Source organism: Oryzias latipes, chromosome 8 (assembly GCF_053564925.1).
Source record: "Oryzias latipes strain Hd-rR chromosome 8, Olatipes_Hd-rR_3.1".
In the NCBI taxonomy this organism is placed as follows: domain Eukaryota; kingdom Metazoa; phylum Chordata; class Actinopteri; order Beloniformes; family Adrianichthyidae; genus Oryzias; species Oryzias latipes.
The window spans coordinates 13,649,915-13,673,424 of record NC_136244.1 but is presented as its reverse complement, the minus strand read 5'-3'; the positions used below and the strand labels follow the sequence as shown (position 1 = coordinate 13,673,424).

At 37.9% G+C, this 23,510-nt stretch overlaps 3 protein-coding genes across 3 annotated transcripts; 1 reads left to right on the top strand and 2 right to left on the bottom strand.

Annotated features, from left to right (window-relative positions):
* Window positions 1-2,262: 2,262 nt before the first annotated feature.
* LOC144994135 (beta-galactoside-binding lectin-like) lies at window positions 2,263-4,216 on the bottom strand. The gene is made up of 4 exons (XM_078950853.1): window positions 4,176-4,216; window positions 3,299-3,378; window positions 2,657-2,828; window positions 2,263-2,557 (listed from the first exon to the last, which is right to left on the bottom strand). The coding sequence occupies exons 1-4, from the start codon at window positions 4,182-4,184 to the stop codon at window positions 2,411-2,413; spliced, it is 408 nt and encodes a 135-aa protein (XP_078806979.1). The 5' UTR covers window positions 4,185-4,216; the 3' UTR covers window positions 2,263-2,410.
* A 7,651-nt stretch (window positions 4,217-11,867) lies between these two features.
* On the top strand, window positions 11,868-13,992 carry LOC111947756 (beta-galactoside-binding lectin-like). Its single transcript, XM_023957620.2, has 4 exons — window positions 11,868-11,955; window positions 12,753-12,832; window positions 13,303-13,474; window positions 13,574-13,992. Exons 1-4 carry the CDS (start codon window positions 11,947-11,949, stop codon window positions 13,718-13,720), a joined length of 408 nt encoding a protein of 135 aa, XP_023813388.2. The 5' UTR covers window positions 11,868-11,946; the 3' UTR covers window positions 13,721-13,992.
* A 7,268-nt stretch (window positions 13,993-21,260) lies between these two features.
* On the bottom strand, window positions 21,261-23,374 carry LOC111947758 (beta-galactoside-binding lectin-like). Its single transcript, XM_023957622.2, has 4 exons — window positions 23,298-23,374; window positions 22,421-22,500; window positions 21,779-21,950; window positions 21,261-21,679 (listed from the first exon to the last, which is right to left on the bottom strand). The coding sequence occupies exons 1-4, from the start codon at window positions 23,304-23,306 to the stop codon at window positions 21,533-21,535; spliced, it is 408 nt and encodes a 135-aa protein (XP_023813390.1). The 5' UTR covers window positions 23,307-23,374; the 3' UTR covers window positions 21,261-21,532.
* Between the last annotated feature and the right edge of the window lie 136 nt (window positions 23,375-23,510).

Genomic DNA, 23,510 nt, shown 5'->3' with positions numbered 1-23,510 from the left:
TCTGCTGGAGTAAGCCGACCAGAGAAGAATGTGCATGGATGCAGTTTGTGGTCTGCACCCATCCGTTGAGACAACACAGCCCCTACCCCACTGTCAGAAGCATCTACCTCCACTATAAACTGGTTGGCAGGGTCGAGTTGAGCCAGGACAGGCGCAGAGGTAAAGAGCTGCTTGAGCTTCCTGAAAGCAGAATCTGCAGCTACCGTCCAGTGAAAATGTGAGGAGGTGGAGGTTAGGCCCGTAAGCGGCGCAGCTACAGAGCTGTAATTTCTAATGAACCTACGTAGAAAATTGGAAAACCCCAAAAACCGCTTGAACTGTTTGGGGCTAGAAGAGAGCTTGGCACGTCTGGTTGAGGAGTTTGGAAGGGTGTGCGACAGAAGGAAGTTGAGAGTGAATGTGGAAAAGAGTAAGGTGATGAGGTGTACGAGGTTAAAGGGTGAACGTAGATTGAATGTGGCATTAAATGGGGAGCTGTTGGAAGAGGTAGAGTGTTTTCAGTATTTGGGGTCGTGTGTCTGTGTGGATGGTGGAATGGGGGGAGAGGTAGAGTTTAGAATGAATGAAGTACGAAAGATATGGGGGGTAATGAAGAGAGTGTTTGAATGTAGGTCACTGGGAAAGGATGAAAAAAGGAGATTGTATGAGGGTGTGGTGGTGCCTGCAGCGTTATATGGGGCTGAAACATGGAGTCTGAAAGTGGCGGAAAAGAGGAAGCTGAATGTAGTTGAGATGAGATTTTTGAGGAGTATGTGTGGTGTGACGCGTATGGATCGTGTGAGAAATGAAGTTATCCGAGAGAGAACTGGTGTGACGCGAGAGTTGGCTGAAAGAGCAGAGCAAAAGGCACTGGGATGGTTTGGACATGTTGAAAGAATGGAAAGGGAGCGATTGGTGAAAAGGGTATACAAATCTGATGTGAGTGGAGTGAGAATGAGAGGAAGACCACGAATGGGATGGGCAGAGGGTGTAAGAAGAGCGTTGAATGCAAGAGGAATGACTGTGGTGCAGGGGAGAGAGGCTGCTCAGGACAGGGATGGGTGGAGAGAGTTTGTGTATGGATGAATGGATGGGTGTGGGAGAGGTCTGGTCTTGGGATGAAGCGGCAAGGGGAAACCAGCCTTGGCTGAGGCCCTGCTGTGGAGGTGCCCACACTGGGCTGTGCAGCTGACCCTGGTGCAGTGTGGTGTGGCTTAGACCAGACCTCAGACCAGTCGCACGCACATACGCACACACGCACTCACACACTGAAGGAGGAGGGTTTGGGGAAGAGACAGAGGGAGCTAAAATTGTGTGCCTTGTCTAGGCTACCCCACCTTGGTGGGACACAGCCTTGGTAAATAAAAAAAGTAAAAATATATATATAACTTATCCAATTTTGCCAGATGCGTCACAAGGAAAATGGAAATAAACTCGTGCGTTTACTTTGCCTGTTCTTCTACTACAAGCAGAAACTCTTTCTTTTGCTGATGCAGCCGTATTACTTTTTTGATGGTCTTCTAATCGTCATATGCCGTCATTAATCTCCAACTCCGTCTCACTGAAGTGTAGCGCTCTCTTTTTTTCACCACGCGTTGCCATGGTGACTCCAGAAATCGGCGATCCATTGAGAACATCTTTATGTACTTGACGTGCACGTTCATTAACCCAGGGTTACCAAGTCGAGCGTAATTAAACTAACTCATATCTGGTCTTTTGGAACCGACATACCCCGAGGAAGCAAGTTGAGGCGGATTTCAGCCAGAGTTCAGGGTAAAGGTCAGGGTAATTTAAACATGCTTCCGGGAATACCCCCCCAGGTCCAGATATAATGCTCAGTGAGGCATATAGTGACACTGAGCTTCACTTAGTGCAGAGCTCAAATATGCTGTGGTTGATGGATTAATATGAGTCAGTGTGCTGGGGGTTGCTGGGAGTTGTAGTATAACTTCTGGCGACGGCTCTCCATAATAAAAACAACTGTGAAATGAAAACACGCACTCATATTTTTTTATGGCCCAGATAAAAAATGTTCTTTGTTCCTCACAGCACTAAACTCACAGAACTTAAAAAAATAAGCACTTAAGGTGGAGGCTTTTTTCTTTTCTTTAGATGACTTGAAGAAATAATTTGAAAAAATAAATCAAACAGAAAAATAATAGACTTTGAATGTTTTATTGAAGGAAATCCTGTTTACATTACATTTTCTATTGTTTAAAAAACATTACAGATAGAAAAGTCATTGAATACCAACACTTCTATTGACATTTTTGGTTTTCTAATAAGTTTTTATACGGAAATCTTTCATTGACTCTGGTATCTGCACTTACCGAATTAGTTTTATTATAAGATTAAAGAGAAAACACAGGTTTTTATTTTTTATTTTGTGTAAAAGCAGCAATGCTGGGTGCAGATTAATGATGATGGAAGCTCAGTAGATCTGAATGCTCCTGATGCTAGCATCACCATCAAAGCAGAAGTAGGAGTATTCATCTGAACAGAAGCGGTTGGGGAAAGTAAATTGAAAGCCATTGGGTAAGGTAATCAAAAATCCTCCACAGGTCAGTTTAATGATGATCTGAAACAGTCAGAAATGACATTTTTATAAAGTTAATCACATGACAATGAGGAAGCTGAGAAATCATATCACAAGAGGAATACAAATGTTTATGCAGACCTTGAAGTTCTGTCCTCTGAAGAAACAAAAGCCCCCAGGCCGAACCTCCTGCTCCCACATGCCATGTTTCTTAGAATTACAGACGATCGTGTCTTTGTCTCCACTGGCATCAAAACGGGGATTCAGGTGCAAGGCAAGTGTCTCATCATTGTGGCCAATATTCACGGAGAAACTAGAAAAGATAAAAAAGAAAGTTTTTCAGTATTGATGGTAACTGAGAAGGATCCTAAAGGTGAGCATATCATAGAGTTTCTAAGAACTAGGTCTTCCAATAGGTTAGTAGTAATTTATTTACAACAAAAAATGTTTTGGTTTTGCATAACAAATGCCAAATCAGTTGAAAAGTTAAACCTTTAGAGCAATAGATTAATACGTATCAGTATTACAGCAGCTTTTGCAGATAAAATATTTTTATGGGTCCTATATCAGGAGGAAAAGTTAATGACACCTAGTGATGTAAATATGCATCAAACCACTTCAGATTCAAAATTACATACATTTAGCAAAGACAAAAACACGCATGATTTTTTTGTTTTGTTTTTTCTTTGCTGGAAAAAAGGTCAGGCATCAAGGGGTTAAAGAATTCTAGACATAGAGTTCAAAATAGTAAGAAATACATTTTTAATACTTTGACACACTTACCTGGCTGCATCAGGTGTGTTAGTTCCCGCAATAGCAACGGTCTGTCCAACTTTAAAGGGCATGTTCTTAATCACCATATTCTGCACAAACAGAAAGAGAAGCAGCTGAAATAAAATGTATTTGAGATGAAGAGACCCAGAGTTTAAATTGTAAACCCGTTTTGGTCCTTTTTGGGATCCCGGGGCTGCCTGAGCCTATCCTGGCCCCCTGTGGGCAATTGCAGGGCCACAAATCACACACACCTAGTGTGGATTTAGAGGAATCAATTAACCTAGGAAGCATGATTTTTGGACAGTGGGAGGAAACGAGTACCCGGAGAAAACCCATGTATGCACGGGGAGAACATGCAAACTCAACACGGAAGGGTCCCCCATTGATGTTCTGTCTCAAGTCCCCCAGCTGGGATTTGGCCTTCTCGCTGTGAGGCAAGAGCGCTAACCACTGTCCTATCGTGCCGCCATTAATATAAATAAAACAACATAAAAGATTAATAAAGTTTTACTCAGAACATACATTTGTAAACCTGTTTGTATTTTTTATCATATACAAATGCAACAGAGTACATTAAATTTGCACTGAAACTTCATATGATTGACTTCCGTTTCATAGAATAGTTTGCTCCACCTCAGTGGAAAACCTCAAACTGCATGTTGTTCAGTGCTGCAGCTAAAACAACATTTAAAATTGACGTCTTTCATTAAAAATAAAACACAAAATAATAGTAATCAGCTGGACAGTTTAAAGATCAAGATTAAATTCTGTTTATCTGAATTCATCTTCAAGACCTTTGTGCTTCTGAGCTTGAAACTTTAAACAGTTTGTCTTAAAAACTTGTATTGAAGTATAAGTAAAAATTTAAAAAGAAACTTGTACTCACAGGGGCCATCTTTACAGGGAGATGTTGCTGGTCGAGTGAAAAAGACACACTCAAAAAAAGGAAATTACCAGCCAATTAAGTTTACGAAAAAGTAACTTGTCATTTCAACCAGAAAATCTTATGTTTGTAAATCTTACGTGAATGAATCATGTCGATTCTACATAAAAATAATCCATTTAAAAGTTACTAATTTCAATCATGTTGATCCAACATGATACCATTAAATTGGATACATTAGTAATCGCAAGGAATTGTGGGATACCATTTTCTTTGTCTATCTTGGCAGATTAGGGTCTAAGTGTGAGATTTTGTCCATGTGTTTTATTGTCTAGCTCTTTTACTCTGTTTTAACTAGTGATTTAAACTGTTATGTTTATTTTTTTGCACCATGAGTTAAAGTTTGGTAGAGGATGATGACCAACCCCCTTGTGTGGAAAATTGTTAATGTTCCAATACTTAACACAGAGTTTGCGGTAATTGAGCTCCTGTCTTGTGATGTGGGTCTGTGTTGGGTAATTCATGTCTTTGATGTGAAAATTAAAAGACCCATTGGTTGTAACTTTGGAACAACGTCTCAATTAAAGAAGTATAAATAAAATCAAAGAAAAAAATAGAAATTTAAATTAAATAAACTTGATTTACTTAGGTGTGACCAGTTGAAGTGATTCAATTAAGTTGGATCAACTTTGTTCTTTTAGAGTGTGCAACAATATTAATTTAAAGTTGGGTGCAACTGCTGTATTTAAATTGAATCAACTTAAATTTATTAGTTTGAACCTAAATACATTAAGTTGACCCAACCTAAATACATTAAGTAGGACCAATATGATTCCTTTTTGTTCAAATAACGCAATTTAATCATGTGGAAATCCTTTCCATAATTTTTTTACGTTCATTCAAAGTGAACGTTTTTTGAGTGCAGGAATGAAGCTCTGCAATGCTCTCACAGAGGGATGTTCTCTTTTTATCAGGAAGCTTTTCCCCCTCCTTTTTTCCAAAGAATTTGAATATTGTTTCTAAAGTATTTTGTGTGTGGTGTCTATTTTGTTTCACAGCACATTGTGTCCTGCATTCTGATTGGTTGTAGGTTTTGTCTCATGTAATTTAGATTGTATCATTTGTAGAATCTGTGCAGTTTACGCCTGTAGATCTTTGTTTTCATGCTATATTCCTGGACATATTTTTCTAAGAAGCTTTGAGAGTTTCAACAAGAAAGAAATGTGTCAAAATGTTAGTGTTTCAACTGCCTTAAAGCATTTTTATAAATAAAATATATTTCTCCTATGAGGGTCATTTTTAGTACCGTTGCCAAAATTACGGACTATTTACTTTTTTTTTGTGTTGTCAGAACTTTTTCCATTGGGCTTAAATTTTATCGAAAAAAATACTTTTTTTTAATTTTAGTTTTGTGCTAAGAGCTCCTTCAGTATAAAAGCCCGATTCACATCTAAATTTGATCAAACTTTTGCTTGTGTTGGCAGAAGTCTGCTCCTTCTCTGGATGTCTCTGTTTCCTCTTTTCAACCATTTTGTTGATTTAATAGTTTTAAGTTCACATATTTACAAAACTAATGGATACCTGTGTGACCTCCTTTTTCCCACAACAGTTAATTTCTGTTTTTAAAATCACATCACTGTCTGATTCAAATAGACAGAGCCACCAAATTGACACATTCATTCTCAAGGACTTTATGTTGTGATCCTTCAGTGCCTGAACCACACCTGCTCCTCACCTGCTCATCATCAGCCGCTCTACTTACTCTTCAGATTGACCTCCGGCCGATGCCAGACTATTTTTCACTTGTGGTAACAATATTGGCAGTTTTATCCCAGCCAAAAGTTATTTATCATGTGTCCTAATCCTCCCTGCCAAGATCCTGCCTTCCTGCCTGCTACACTGCCAGCCCGCCATCCTCACTCTCTGTTCAAAATAAAACTTGTAACCCGGAAAACCGTGTCCGCATATGGATTCCACCTTCCAACAACCTGCCATAAGACTTTGTTTCTTTGATCAGAAAGGACATTGTCCAAACTCTTTGGTCCGTCATCAAAAGTTTCATTATGAGTTTCTATGAGAAACTGATGCTTGAAAAAGGTTCCTATGTATATATTGAAAGTAGGGCTTTAAAATAACACCTGCCAATTTGCCAAACGTGGGTAAAACTTGAATTTGGCAGGTAAAAAACAAATTCACTAGCCATTTATATTATTGATTATCATCTCAGACAGGGGGCCCAAACTCACAACCAAGACTTTTCATTGTCTGCCCCACACACACAGACTTACAGTCCAATCTTGTGTTAACTACTTCAAAGACTTGTAAACTGATCATTGACTTTAGCCAAAGCAGAAAAAAACTGCTGTCATCTATGATCCATGAGTATAAATTGTTGAAAAATGTACATTTCTGGGTGTGGCCCTCTCCGACTATAACGAAATAAGTTAGTGAGGACAACCAGCGTCCGAACACCGGAGGAAGTGAGAAAGGATCTTTTCATAACAAAAAAACAAGAATTTCCAAAGAAAAAAAACTGTTTTCATCTATGATCCATCAGGATAAATTCTTAAGAAATTTACATTTCTGTTTGATTTCCACAGTCCCAAGTAAACTGCTGTCACCACCTTTACGTTGAGCGAGTTTGAGTTGATGATGGGAAAATAATTGAGCAAGAAAATGAGTCCAGGCTTGCAGTATGAGATAAATGTTGGTTTAAGGTTTGTCCCCCTGGGGGAAGAGGGAACCGCATCCCCAGTGGGATGAGCCCCCTAAGAGGAAATGTTCCACACGGAAAGGTCCTCTTCCATACATTAGGACATGAGCAGTCCAAATAATCCAGAATTCCAAAATTTAAACAAGAAACAAAAATTCTCTTTTTCCAAATCATCCTTTTAAAGCCTTTTGTATAATTGGTTTTATCAAGTACTTCGTATGTACTTATTCATGCTCTTAATCTGTGTCTTTTTTTTTCTGTGTGGGGAGCCCTGCAGTTGTTGTTCTAATGTGATTAAACTATTACAAATGGCTGATTGTGTCAAGAAAAGCTTATTTTGCTTTTTAGTGTTGTAGCCTGTCTTCTGTGAGAGCCACAGCTGCAATCCATTGCTAATTAGGCTCCTTTATATGGAGCTGCTTTTCTGTGTTCTGTGCCTGGGCGTCTTCAAACTTTCCTAGTGTTTTTGGTTCTGTTCTTCGTGGAATTAAACCTTGCTAAATTGTGGATTTTTGCCATGTCTTTCCTGCTCCCGGGTTTCTTCCTTGGCCACCCCGTCATTGATTGATTGATTGATTGATTGATTGATTGATTGATTGATTGATTGATTGATTAATCAAAAGATGTGCATTTGGTTTTGGGGGAACAAAATTCTGACAGGGACATGTCTAGACATCCTTTATAAAAGGTCTATGGTCTGTTCAAACTTTGCTAACACGATTACAATTATTCCAAGAAAATAACAAATAGAAAAACCTTTATTCTTAAAACTTTGACTTACAATAAAACAAAGGTTAAGTTTAGTTACACATTGACTATCGTACATACGTGACTTTTTAAGTTAAACATTCTGTTTGTAAGGTGATCAGACAGAAACCTACTGTTATCCGTTTAACGGTGAAAATGAACCCGAGGGATATTTGCCATCTGAAAATGATTTGCATAAAATTGTTAACCACGTTTTTGTCAGGCACATTGTTTATTGGTTGAATAAATAAATAACACCTTGATAATCAAACAGATGAGTGGGTTGACCTGTTCTCTAGCGCCACCATCAGGTCAAACTTCTAATTGAGAATTAATGCATCTTGAAAAGATTTCCTATAAATCTTAGATTTACTGACAACATTAATAACCACAAGAGTTTGAACCCTATTGGTTTTGGTGATGATATGACCTCTGCTGTAGCACTACCATCTGTAACGGTTTCAGTCTCTTTGTGTTTGGTTCCTTGATTTCCTGTTTTATTTTGTAGTATTTCCTGTTTTGTTGTTTTAGTGAGTTTTGCTCTGAGTCCCCATCAGTCCTGAGTGTTTCCACCTGTGTCTTGTTGCTCTGCATGTATTTAAGTCTTGTCATTCCCTTCCTCCTGTGCTGGTCCATATTGTGTTGTTCCCTGGTTTCGAGTTTAGTGTTTTTTCAGAGTTTTGAGTATTCTAGTCTGCTTAAGCAATGGTTTTTGGTTTTGTAGTTTTGTTTATTAAAGCCCCCGTTCCCCTGCAACCTCCTGCCTCCTCTCCTTCTCTGCGCCTGGGTGCTTTCCTTAACCCCCCGCCGTAACACCATCAGGTTAAACATTCACTTTTAGTTAGTGGATCTTGAAAATTTTTCCTTCAAATTTTTTCTAATTTGGGGTGCACATTCATGACTCACAAAATAAAGCCAATTGGCAGATGCTAGTGACCCCCTTTTCTTTTATGAACATACATATTTACCTATTTTTATTTCCTTTTTGTGAGATTTTTGTGGTTAGCCACTATAAAGTCTCACTTACCCCCCCTCATTTGTTATCCGGGCTTGGGACAGAGTGGCAGTGGCAGACTTAGAGGTTTTTTTCTTTATTTTTCCTTTTTTTAATGTTTTTGTGTGAAACATAAAATCATAATAAGAACATAAGTCAGATAGTCAGAACATGGAACAGTTCATTATGCCCAGAGTGGAGCTTTTAGTCTGCACTACTGTACACAGGATGTGGAGAGAGTTTGTGCATGCTCCTGGCAAACATATTTCTTGCTAAAAGTGTGTCCCACCCGACACACAGTCAGCCATGTTGAAGACAAAGTCATTATTCGAGCTCTTCATTTGAAAGAAAAGATGAGATAAAACTTTATTTATCACACGATGGGGAAATTCTGTTGTCTGCAGGAGAAGCAAAGTGACGTTAAGCAAAGTAAAGTGACCCTCAAGTGTTACAGTTCAACATTATAAACTATATATAACATAAAATATATAATCATCAATTGAAAATATTTTACTTGAAATGATAATTTTAGAGGGTGTGGCCCTCTCCGACTATAAAGAATTAGTGAGGACAACCAAAAACCGTCCGAACACCGGAGGAAGTGAGAAAGGATCTTTTCATAACAAATAAACAAGGATTTCCAAAGAAAAAAACTGTTTTCATCTGTAATACATGAAGATAAATTCTTGAGAAATTTACATTTCTGTTCGATTTCCACAGTCCCAAGTAAACTGCTGCCACTACTTTTACGTTGAGCAAGTCTAAAACGTTGGTGCCAGCTGCTCCCAGAATTCTTGATAAAGGGTTAGGGTTACATCCATGAATACATACATAAATACAAAGACTATGACTTGAATGATTTGAAAACTCAAATGAATCTGGCAAATTTCTAGCTAGTCATCTTAAAAATAATAAAGAAAAAATCAACAATCAATATTATGGACCAAAGAGGAAATGTCACTCATGTGTCACCCGATCAAATGTCAAATGTCACCCGATCAAAATTAATAACGCGTTGAAAGACTTTTATAAAAAATGTATACACATCACAGATCAATCCATTAGAATTACAAATTACGACTCACCTCTCTCATTATCTAAACTTCATAAAGCTCTGTTACTTATGCCTAATAGCAAAGCCCAGGGCCCAACGGCTTTCCTGCTGAAACAAAATAACACAGATCAAAAGGATAAATAAGTAAATACAAAGTACTGTACTTGATAAAACCAATTATACAAAAGGCTATAAAGGGATGATTCTGAAAAGGAGAATTTTTGTTTCTTGTTTAGATTTTGGAATTCTGGATTATTTGGACTGCTCATGTCCTAATGTATGGAAGAGGACCTTTCTGTGTGGAACATTTCCTCTTAGGGGGCTCATCCCACTGGGGATGCTGTTCCCTCTTCCCCCAGGGGACAAACCTTAAACCAACATTTATCTCATACTGCAAGCCTGGACTCATTTTCTTGCTCAATTATTTTCCCATCATCAACTCAAACTTGCTCAACGTAAAGGTGGTGACAGCAGTTTACTTGGGACTGTGGAAATCAAACAAAAATGTAAATTTCTCAATAATTTATCCTGATGGATCATAGATGAAAACAGTTTTTTTCTTTGGAAATCCTTGTTTATTTGTTATGAAAAGATCCTTTCTCACTTCCTCCGGTGTTCGGACGGTTTTTGGTTGTCCTCACTAATTCTTTACAGTCGGAGAGGGCCACACCCAGAAATGTACATTTTTCAACAATTTATACTCATGGATCATAGATGACAGCAGTTTTTTTGTGCTTTGGCTAAAGTCAATGATCAGGTTACAAGTCTTTGAAGTAGTTAACACAAGATTGGACTGTAAGTCTGTGTGTGTGTGTGTGTGTGTATGTGTGTGTGTGTGGGGCAGACAATGAAAAGTCTTGGTTGTGAGTTTGGGCCCCCTGTCTGAGATGATAATCAATAATATAAATGGCTAGTGAATTTGTTTTATACCTGCCAAATTCAAGTTTTACCCACATTTGGCAGGTGTTATTTTAAAGCCCTGCTTTCTATATATATATATATATATATATATATATATAGGAACCTTTGTCAAGTATCAGTTTCTCATAGAAACTCATAATGAAACTTTTGATGACGGACCAAAGAGTTTGGACAATGTCCTTTCTGATCAAAGAAACAAAGTCTTATGGCAGGTTGTTGGAAGGTGGAATCCATATGCGGACACGGTTTTCCGGGTTACAAGTTTTATTTTGAACAGAGAGTGAGGATGGCGGGCTGGCAGTGTAGCAGGCAGGAAGGCAGGATCTTGGCAGGGAGGATTAGGACACATGATAAATAACTTTTGGCTGGGATAAAACTGCCAATATTGTTACCACAAGTGAAAAATAGTCTGGCATCGGCCGGAGGTCAATCTGAAGAGTAAGTAGAGCGGCTGATGATGAGCAGGTGAGGAGCAGGTGTGGTTCAGGCACTGAAGGATCACAACATAAAGTCATTGAGAATGAATGTGTCAATTTGGTGGCTCTGTCTATTTGAATCAGACAGTGATGTGATTTTAAAAACAGAAATTAACTGTTGTGGGAAAAAGGAGGTCACACAGGTATCCATTAGTTTTGTAAATATGTGAACTTAAAACTATTAAATCAACAAAATGGTTGAAAAGAGGAAACAGAGACATCCAGAGAAGGAGCAGACTTCTGCCAACACAAGCAAAAGTTTGATCAAGTTTTAGATGTGAATCGGGCTTTTATACTGAAGGAGCTCTTAGCACAAAACTAAAATTAAAAAAAAGTTTTTTTGTCGATAAAAATTAAGCCCAATGGAAAAAGTTCTGACAACACAAATAGTGTAGTCCGTAATTTTGGCAACGGTACTAAAAATGACCCTCATAGGAGAAATATATTTTATTTATAAAAATGGTTTAAGGCAGTTGAACATCTGACTAAACACTTTACATTTTTTTCTCAGACAAACACTAACATTTTGACACTTTTCTTTCTTGTTGAAACTCTCAAAGCTTCTTAGAAAAATATGTCCAGGAATATAGCATGAAAACAAAGATCTACAGGCGTAAACTGCACAGATTCTACAAATGATACAATCTAAATTACATGAGACAAAACCTACAACCAATCAGAATGCAGAACACAATGTGCTGTGAAAAAAATAGACACCACACGCAACATACTTTAGAAACAATATTCAAATTCTTTGGAAAAAAGGAGGGGGAAAAGCTTCCTGATAAAAAGAGAACTTCCCTCTGTGAGAGCATTGCAGAGCTTCATTCCTGTCTTTTTCACTCGACCAGCAACATCTCCCTGTAAAGATGGCCCCTGTGAGTACAAGTTTCTTTTTAAATTCTTACTTATACTTCAATACAAGTTTTTAAGACAAACTGTTTAAAGTTTCAAGCTCAGAAGCACAAAGGTCTTGAAGATGAATTCAGATAAACAGAATTTAATCTTGATCTTTAAACTGTCCAGCTGATTACTATTATTTTGTGTTTTATTTTTAATGAAAGACGTCAATTTTAAATGTTGTTTTAGCTGCAGCACTGAACAACATGCAGTTTGAGGTTTTCCACTGAGGTGGAGCAAACTATTCTATGAAACGGAAGTCAATCATATGAAGTTTCAGTGCAAATTTAATGTACTCTGTTGCATTTGTATATGATAAAAAATACAAATAGGTTTACAAATGTATGTTCTGAGTAAAACTTTATTAATCTTTTATGTTGATTTATTCATCTTAATGGCGGCACGGTAGCGCAGTGGTTAGCGCTCTTGCCTCACAGCGAGAAGGCCAAATCCCAGCTGGGGGACTTGAACCAGAACATCAATGGGGGACCCTTCCGTGTTGAGTTTGCATGTTCTCCCCGTGCATACATGGGTTTTCTCCGGGTACTCGTTTCCTCCCACTGTCCAAAAATCATGCTTCCTAGGTTAATTGATTCCTCTAAATCCACACTAGGTGTGTGTGATTTGTGGCCCTGCAATTGCCCACAGGGGGCCAGGATAGGCTCAGGCAGCCCCGGGATCCCAAAAAGGACCAAAACGGGTTTACAATTTAAACTCTGGGTCTCTTCATCTCAAATACATTTTATTTCAGCTGCTTCTCTTTCTGTTTGTGCAGAATATGGTGATTAAGAACATGCCCTTTAAAGTTGGACAGACCGTTGCTATTGCGGGTTATAACACACCCGATGCAGCCAGGTAAGTGTGTCAAAGTATTAAAAATGTATTTCTTACTATTTTGAACTCTATGTCTAGAATTCTTTAACCCCTTGAAGCCTGACCTTTTTTCCAGTAAAGAAAAAACAAAACAAAAAAATCATGCGTGTTTTTGTCTTTGCTAAATGTATGTAATTTTGAATCTGAAGTGGTTTGATGCATATTTACATCACTAGGTGTCATTAACTTTTCCTCCTGATATAGGACCCATAAAAATATTTTATCTGCAAAAGCTGCTGTAATACTGATACGTATTAATCTATTGCTCTAAAGGTTTAACTTTTCAACTGATTTGGCATTTTTTATGCAAAAACAAAACATTTTTTGTTGTAAATAAATTACTACTAACCTATTGGAAGACCTAGTTCTTAGAAACTCTATGATATGCTCACCTTTAGGATCCTTCTCAGTTACCATCAATACTGAAAAACTTTCTTTTTTAACTTTTCTAGTTTCTCCGTGAATATTGGCCACAATGATGAGACACTTGCCTTGCACCTGAATCCCCGTTTTGATGCCAGTGGAGACAAAGACACGATCGTCTGTAACTCTAAGAAACATGGCATGTGGGAGCAGGAGGTTCGGCCTGGGGGCTTTTGTTTCTTCAGAGGACAGAACTTCAAGGTCTGCATAAACATTTGTATTCCTCTTGTGATATGATTTCTCAGCTTCCTCATTGTCATGTGATTAACTTTATAAAAATGTCATTTCTGACTGTTTCAGATCATCATTAAACTGACCTGTGGAGGATTTTTGATTACCTTACCCAATGGCTTTCAATTTACTTTCCCCAACCGCTTCTGTTCAGATGAATACTCCTACTTCTGCTTTGATGGTGATGCTAGCATCAGGAGCATTCAGATCTACTGAGCTTCCATCATCATTAATCTGCACCCAGCATTGCTGCTTTTACACAAAATAAAAAATAAAAACCTGTGTTTTCCCTTTTAATCTTATAATAAAACTAATTCGGTAAGTGCAGATACCAGAGTCAATGAAAGATTTCAGTATAAAAATTTATTGGAAAACCAAAAATGTCAATAGAAGTGTTGGTATTCAATGACTTTTCTATCTGTAATGTTTTTTAAACAATAGAAAATGTAAGGTAAACAGGATTTCCTTCAATAAAACATTCAAAGTCTATTATTTTTCTGTTTGATTTATTTTTTCAAATTATTTCTTCAAGTCATCTAAAGATAACAAAAAGCCTCCACCTTAAGTGCTTATTTTTTAAGTTCTGTGAGTTTAGTGCTGTGAGGAACAAAGAACATTTTTTATCTGGGCCATAAAAAAATATGAGTCTGCGTGTTTTCATTTCACAGTTGTTTTTATTATGGAGAGTCGTCGCCAGAAGTCATACTACAACTCGAAGCAACCCCCAGCACACACTTCCTGGATGCCGCACACCTGACTCATATTTGGGCCTGAGCTTTTGTTTCCAGACCCTGTTTTTGACTCTGTTTGCCTGCCCTCTGCCCCGACTCTTCCCTGGATCTTGATCACCCCATCTCTCCCCTGATTATCTCATGCCTGCTACTGACCCTCGCCTGCCTGACCCTGTTTTAGCTTTTTGGACTTAGCTTAGCTCAAAAACCTGCTGCATTTGGATCCAGCCATCTGCATGTTCTTGTGATACTGTGTGTGCTGAAAAAGGGCATGAATCTGCAGAAAAATCTGTCCTTAATGCATTGATTATCTTTGGATATACGCTGCAAACAATAGAACAGAGAAGGCGTTAAAAGAAATCTAGTTGTAGTATTTATGGTTCCAATTGAGTTATTTTACAGTGTTTTTTCATTTCTGTAACCTTTCCCATTTGGACAAATAAACAAAGCTGTTAGTCAAATGAGGAATAAATCAACTAATTTTTCTTTCACAAATGATCTGAAACAAAAAATAGTACAGATAAATGGGTTTTACTTTTAATCAGCTCATTTGATTGAAGTATAAATTACATTCGGGACCTTTAGAGCCAACAAAACACCCATTGCCACACACCCACATACAGATGTTGACTGAAACAAGCTGTTACAAATAAGTTCAGCTCAAGTTTATCTCATGAAAATCATCTTTTTTGGCATTTTTTCTCCTGAAACAAAAAACAAGACAAATGTACTTTTGCGAGGAAATTTTTTGCTACACTTTTGTTAAAGCAAGATTGACATGGATGAAGCAGGATATGACCATTTTGCAAGCCTTTGTTGTCTTATATATCTGTAAAGATGATTTTTTTTTTCTATTTTAATTTTAATTTTGGTTGGTTCTAAAGTTAATTTGCTTAATTTGAACCCAATGGGGGAGCTTTCTGTGTGGAGTTTGCATGTTCTCCCCATGTGTGCGTGGGTTTGCTCCAGGGACTCCGGCTTCCTCCCACCATCCATAAACATGAAAAGTATTAGCCCTGCCAGATCCTGAGGTCATCTGGTGCTGAAATTTAAGTTGTCCCTAAGGTGAGAAAGAGGCGCGTGTGTGTGAGGAGGAGAAAGGGAGGGGTAATGGCCGCAGGTTGCGAGGTGAAACATCGCATGGAGACCATTGCGCAACACCTGGATCATCGGGTGGCTTAAATGACTCAGCTCATTCTAATAATGTCATTCTTCACTAACTATTGCAGACTTTTTTAATACTTGTCTGTATTTTTTCCATATACATTAATTTTTCACGGTTGTTTAGTTGGTGATAGTAACGTATAAATAAAGACAGCAGGTAATGCAGGCTGGAAAACAGCTGCCTTTTTCAGACCATAAACAAACAATACATCATTTGTTTATGAAAGTATTGTGGATTTTGGAGGATTTTTACTGTTGGTGTTGCACAAATTAGAAAAATGCAAAATATTTTAGGAGTAATCCCAGTGATGAGTTCTGTGATTTAGTTTTTAATGTTTTATGAGACCTAAACATGATTTTCACAATAACAGGTTTTTGAATAATCAAATCCCTCTGATACGTTTCACAAAGACACACACAGGACCAGAGACACACACACAACCCAGAGAAACACACACAGGACCAAAGACACACACACAGGACCAAAGACACAAACACAGGACCAGAGACACACACACTGGACCAAAGACACACACACAGGACCAGAGACACACACACACAGGACCAAAGACACACACACAGGGCTCTTGAGCTCTAAAAAAATGACAAAAGAGCAAAGAAAACAAAATAATTTGATTTATTGTTTCTAATTATTAATATTTCCTGGCTGTGTTTGTTCATATTTGCATCATTTCACAGAATATATTTATTATTCTGCATTAATATTCCTGTCTGTTTTTATTTACATTTATGTTTAAAAAGTTAAAATTAAGTTACAGTTTTAAAGGTTTAAAAGTTTAGCTTTAGTGTGTTCAATAAATGTTTATCTTGTTCGGCTGCAACCTAAAGTTTGTTTTGGATTTAGGCCCCCTCTGCAACTGGGTTTGACCCCCCTGTAATACGAGTCTAGAAAATACATTGATGTTTTTGTGTAAAATGAGCAAATAAAAACAGGGCACACAAAAGGATGTCCTCCAATTTTTTTTTTTTTTTTTGTCTATTTATGGGGGGGGGCTAGAAGATTTTTAGTGGCGCCTTTCATACCACTTAGTACCCATGAAATAGCCCTCTGTCTTAAAAAGGTTGGTGACCCCTGTTCTAGAGGTTTAAGAAAAAGCTCAAGACCCACCATTTTAATTTCACTTTTAGTTAATCCTATCCATGTATCAGTTTTAATACATATTATTATATCCATTTAATTCTATTTTATGCATGTAATCCTATTCTCAGTTTAAAGTTTTCATATCATCTTATGCCTTTAATTTTATCATTTTATCATTGTTTTAGCCCCAGTGTTTTTTGTGGGGGTCCTTTCTGCCAGGGCTTGCTGGCTTGGTCAGTGGTTGTTGCCACGGTTGTCACCTTTGCTGGGAGCAGTTGGGTCCACCTCACAGCCTCACGGCTGTGAGGTGGACCCCTTTGCTGTCCTGGTGTGGGTGGGCACTGTGGTGATGTTCAGCCAAGCTGGCTCCTGGAATGAATTTAGAATTAAATTTTAGAATTAAAGTTGGAATTAAGTTTCTTTTAGAAGCTACTTTTATCAGTATTCATTGTGTGTGGGGACATCGGTCATATGTGTTAATGGAAGGGAGCGGGAAGGATGAATGGTGGGTTGGTTTTTTTAATGTAATAGTGTGTGTGTGTCTGTGTGTGTGTAGGTGTGTGTGTGTGTGTGTGTGTGTTTGTTTTATGTTAAAGCACTCCAAGTTGTGCAATGTGTGAGAAGCGCTGTTTTGTAAATAAAGTTTGATTTGATGACTGATGGTGACATTTTTCTCAATTCCACTGAATTAGCTTTGCTATAAATCCCATACATGATTGATTTCCAAGTATAAGAAGACCTAAAAAGGAATACGATTGAAACAAACTGCGTGTCAATAGTGTTAGATAGATCTAAACAAGAATTTGGTAAAATTTGAATGAATTGAAAGAATTGAAGCATTGCTGCTTTTTCTCTGTTGTTTGTCCAATTATGTCAAAAAATGACAAAAGTTGGTGAAATTTTATCTAGCAAGTATAAATTGATAAAGAAGGAGATTTAGGTTTCTGCACTTCCCTTTCACCTAGTGGAAGTTTTATGAACGAAAGTGGAAGTTTGTGAATGAAAGACTCTAGCATTTTTAGGAATTTTGTGTGTTTTGGAAACATTACAGCTGTGGTGCAGTTCTGCCATCCACTGGTAGAGACATTTAACGGAAGGCTAAAACAATCAACTCATTTTAGGCATATACATTTAATAAAATATGTTAATAAAATGTAAAATTTTAAACTTCATACTATTTCTTTTGTTTCCTAACCTTAAATATTATAGATACATTATGGCATACATTAAAACAACCCATGGTAAAACCCTTTAATAATAAATAATAATAATAATAATAAATAATCCATAAAAACACATAAAAGGTGCATTATTCGGGAACACAAACGGGAAATGACTATTAATTAGTTGCCAAATACAAAAGCATTTGTCATTATTAAAACATGATACACCATCAAAACTTCAGAAAGAAGAGGGCCTGCAACACAACCACTTCTCAGCAGCACAAGAAGGAACAATCTGTAAAGATAATGAACGTAAGTATTACTGATAGTACTTCAGTTACTTTTTACTGTCTACACTTGCTGATTGACAAGGTCAGCTTCACTGCAGGCTTTAAATATAGAACAGACAGCTGCTATAGGAAGTTTTTTCTTTCTGTCTTTTCTGATAATTTAAGTAAAGATGATCAGCTAGTCTCACTGGACGGTGTAAGTTAAGCTTCCAATTCCACAGTTAGAAACCTTGAGGTTTTATTTGACCAGGATTTATCATTTAAGGCTCACATATCACAGCATTATTTTCACCTGTGCAATACTGCTAAGATAAGCTCTCCTCCCCCTCCCCTCTCTGCTCTGTCCTGACTCTACCAGCTGTGACCACTCACCTCATCAAACCCCAGCTCTTCCTAAGGAGACCCAGCTCCAGCATTTTTCACCAGTTCGTTGCCCCCTGATGATGCTTAGTCTGATCTTTAGAGTCATGTCTAGCTCCAATGTTTTGGCTCCTCACTAACCTTGTTCTCCTGCCTCAGGACTTCAAACCACAAGTGTCTCCTGAGTCAGATGTCTCCAAAAGCAGCCGCTACATTCCTGAAACTAAAACCAAACCACGTCAAGACTTCCAGTCACGCCACGAATCCTGAAAAAACATCAAGACCTCCAGTCACGCCACGACTCCTAACCACGCCGGATCAAAATAAATCATTTTACTCACCATACTACTTATCTGTGTTTTCCTTCCGGGTTCCAGCGTCTGGGTCTGTATCGCCTTCAAATCATGACACATTCCTCAGCTTTGAAGACGAAGCTCGCATCACGAGCATTGAGATCAAATAAATCTGCAACTTCTTCTGGATTCAAAATTTTTTCTGCAACTTCCAGAGTTGGTCCCAAATGACTGCATGTTATATTGTGCTGTATTTGTGGTACTAACAAATTCAGAAATTACAGATTTAGAATTTAGTGTCTGTACTGCTTGCATTTACAGCCTGTCCAAAAACTTAACAAGTTAATTGACATAATAACATGTTAAACATCAAGGTGTTTCAGTGTTACCTTTGGCAGGATAACATAGTCTTCAGATTTGATGAGGTGCCTTCCAAATCTCTTTACATTTTTCGTCTTTTCTTTGACATTCCATCTCTGTAATATTTGATTTCTTGAACCGTTACTCATTAAAGCAATTTTTTTTATCAAGTTAAAGTCTCATTTGTTTCTGATGAATTATTGAAGTATTGCAATTATCAAATGTATTTTATTTATTCACACAATTTTCTCCATCTTATAGCGGTAATGTACCCTATTGTCCACTTGAGGGTAGCAGATGCTTCTTTTTCTATGTTTTTGACTGGTCTGAGTCAAACCAAGTTTTTGCTTCTCTTCTGTGCATGAATAATCTACAACTATTTTCCAAAAGAATCAGCTGGGAGTGTAAGTAACGTTTTTGTTTTTAACTAAAGTCATCTTTTAAAAGTAAAAAGACTGAATTAGATTTTATCCTCAGGTCCCTGAAGAAGCACAACCCCAAAGAACATGTCAATGTGCATTTCTGCTGCTCAATAGCTGGACAGCTTGCACTCTTTGTGCAGGACCAAGAAGGGAGTCAGGAAAAAAGGGAAAAATAAAACCAGCCAGCGTTGTTCTGCATGTGGTTAGTGGGACTATTGAGGATAAGAATAACCTTATCTTATGTAACAGAGGGAAATGTGTGTTGAGCTCATATTTAGTTTTTTTCTTTGTCATTTTTTTTTAACTTGTCCTGTCCAAAAACTGACCAAGCAGATCAAAGCTGAGTGCCTCTTGTATTGGACAGATTTTATTGTTACAGTCGGGGTTTGTGGATCTTAAGGCAGACTGGGTATATATTTGGATAAACCCCTATTGTATTTGAGGCAAAACTTTATTCATGAAAATTATATTTGTATGCATTTCCAGACAGAAAAAAGGAAACAAAATAGGAGAGAAAGAAACAGAGTGGGATGTCAGAGATGGGTGATAAGGGGTGGGGGTAGTCGATATCACAAAGTTAAAACATAAAAGTTTCGTAATTAAATTACATAACATAGTTCACACAGCAATAAAAACATTTTTTTTAAAAATAAAGAAATAGTCTGCACACAACTTTTTATGGGTTAAAAGTATAATCACGGATTAATGATCAAAGATTTGTCTCCCAAGATTACGACACAGTTACACACAATATTCGCGTTACCGATATTCATACAGGGGGTGTAGAAAAATTAAATAAAAAAAAACAATACCCATGCCCGTATTTGTGCAAAGGTGAATAAGCGGGTGGGTTGAATAAATGTGTGCCTCTAAGAGCGTACCCTGATCACACTGAATGCTCCAGCAAAGGCAGGGGGCCCGGCACCCCACACCCCAAAGCTGGGGACAGACAGCGCAGCAACCCGGCCAATACAGGCATCCAAGAGCCTCGCTGTCAGACAAAGATCCAGGAGCAACAATGCTCCTGTTCACCGGACTCCCACCACAGAAACGGAGACGGAGGTCAGGACCCATCAGCACCCCGGCCGAGGAGTAGGAGGAACGGAGAACACGCAAGCAGGGCAGGGCAGGGGCCCAAATAAACTCGTGCGTTTACTTTGCCTGTTCTTCTACTACAAGCAGAAACTCTTTCTTTTGCTGATGCAGCCGTATTACTTTTTTGATGGTCTTCTAATCGTCATATGCCGTCATTAATCTCCAACTCCGTCTCACTGAAGTGTAGCGCTCTCTTTTTTTCACCACGCGTTGCCATGGTGACTCCAGAAATCGGCGATCCATTGAGAACATCTTTATGTACTTGACGTGCACGTTCATTAACCCAGGGTTACCAAGTCGAGCGTAATTAAACTAACTCATATCTGGTCTTTTGGAACCGACATACCCCGAGGAAGCAAGTTGAGGCAGATTTCAGCCAGAGTTCAGGGTAAAGGTCAGGGTAATTTAAACATGCTTCCGGGAATACCCCCCCAGGTCCAGATATAATGCTCAGTGAGGCATATAGTGACACTGAGCTTCACTTAGTGCAGAGCTCAAATATGCTGTGGTTGATGAATTAATATGAGTCAGTGTGCTGGGGGTTGCTGGGAGTTGTAGTATAACTTCTGGCGACGGCTCTCCATAATAAAAACAACTGTGAAATGAAAACATGCAGACTCATATTTTTTTATGGCCCAGATAAAAAATGTTCTTTGTTCCTCACAGCACTAAACTCACAGAACTTAAAAAAATAAGCACTTAAGGTGGAGGCTTTTTTCTTTTCTTTAGATGACTTGAAGAAATAATTTAAAAAAATAAATCAAACAGAAAAATAATAGACTTTGAATGTTTTATTGAAGGAAATCCTGTTTACATTACATTTTCTATTGTTTAAAAAACATTACAGATAGAAAAGTCATTGAATACCAACACTTCTATTGACATTTTTGGTTTTCTAATAAGTTTTTATACGGAAATCTTTCATTGACTCTGGTATCTGCACTTACCGAATTAGTTTTATTATAAGATTAAAGAGAAAACACAGGTTTTTATTTTTTATTTTGTGTAAAAGCAGCAATGCTGGGTGCAGATTAATGATGATGGAAGCTCAGTAGATCTGAATGCTCCTGATGCTAGCATCACCATCAAAGCAGAAGTAGGAGTATTCATCTGAACAGAAGCGGTTGGGGAAAGTGAATTGAAAGCCATTGGGTAAGGTAATCAAAAATGCTCCACAGGTCAGTTTAATGATGATCTGAAACAGTCAGAAATGACATTTTTATAAAGTTAATCACATGACAATGAGGAAGCTGAGAAATCATATCACAAGAGGAATACAAATGTTTATGCAGACCTTGAAGTTCTGTCCTCTGAAGAAACAAAAGCCCCCAGGCCGAACCTCCTGCTCCCACATGCCATGTTTCTTAGAATTACAGACGATCGTGTATTTGTCTCCACTGGCATCAAAACGGGGATTCAGGTGCAAGGCAAGTGTCTCATCATTGTGGCCAATATTCACGGAGAAACTAGAAAAGATAAAAAAGAAAGTTTTTCAGTATTGATGGTAACTGAGAAGGATCCTAAAGGTGAGCATATCATAGAGTTTCTAAGAACTAGGTCTTCCAATAGGTTAGTAGTAATTTATTTACAACGAAAAATGTTTTGGTTTTGCATAACAAATGCCAAATCAGTTGAAAAGTTAAACCTTTAGAGCAATAGATTAATACGTATCAGTATTACAGCAGCTTTTGCAGATAAAATATTTTTATGGGTCCTATATCAGGAGGAAAAGTTAATGACACCTAGTGATGTAAATATGCATCAAACCACTTCAGATTCAAAATTACATACATTTAGCAAAGACAAAAACACCCATGATTTTTTTGTTTTGTTTTTTCTTTGCTGGAAAAAAGGTCAGGCTTCAAGGGGTTAAAGAATTCTAGACATAGAGTTCAAAATAGTAAGAAATACATTTTTAATACTTTGACACACTTACCTGGCTGCATCAGGTGTGTTAGTTCCCGCAATAGCAACGGTCTGTCCAACTTTAAAGGGCATGTTCTTAATCACCATATTCTGCACAAACAGAAAGAGAAGCAGCTGAAATAAAATGTATTTGAGATGAAGAGACCCAGAGTTTAAATTGTAAACCCGTTTTGGTCCTTTTTGGGATCCCGGGGCTGCCTGAGCCTATCCTGGCCCCCTGTGGGCAATTGCAGGGCCACAAATCACACACACCTAGTGTGGATTTAGAGGAATCAATTAACCTAGGAAGCATGATTTTTGGACAGTGGGAGGAAACGAGTACCCGGAGAAAACCCATGTATGCACGGGGAGAACATGCAAACTCAACACGGAAGGGTCCCCCATTGATGTTCTGGTTCAAGTCCCCCAGCTGGGATTTGGCCTTCTCGCTGTGAGGCAAGAGCGCTAACCACTGCGCTACCGTGCCGCCATTAAGATGAATAAATCAACATAAAAGATTAATAAAGTTTTACTCATAGCATACATTTGTAAACCTATTTGTATTTTTTATCATATACAAATGCAACAGAGTACATTAAATTTGCACTGAAACTTCATATGATTGACTTCCGTTTCATAGAATAGTTTGCTCCACCTCAGTGGAAAACCTCAAACTGCATGTTGTTCAGTGCTGCAGCTAAAACAACATTTAAAATTGACGTCTTTCATTAAAAATAAAACACAAAATAATAGTAATCAGCTGGACACTTTAAAGATCAAGATTAAATTCTGTTTATCTGAATTCATCTTCAAGACCTTTGTGCTTCTGAGCTTGAAACTTTAAACAGTTTGTCTTAAAAACTTGTATTGAAGTATAAGTAAAAATTTAAAAAGAAACTTGTACTCACAGGGGCCATCTTTACAGGGAGATGTTGCTGGTCGAGTGAAAAAGACAGGAATGAAGCTTTGCAATGCTCTCACAGAGGGATGTTCTCTTTTTATCAGGAAGCTTTTCCCCCTCCTTTTTTCCAAAGAATTTGAATATTGTTTCTAAAGTATTTTGTGTGTGGTGTCTATTTTGTTTCACAGCACATTGTGTCCTGCATTCTGATTGGTTGTAG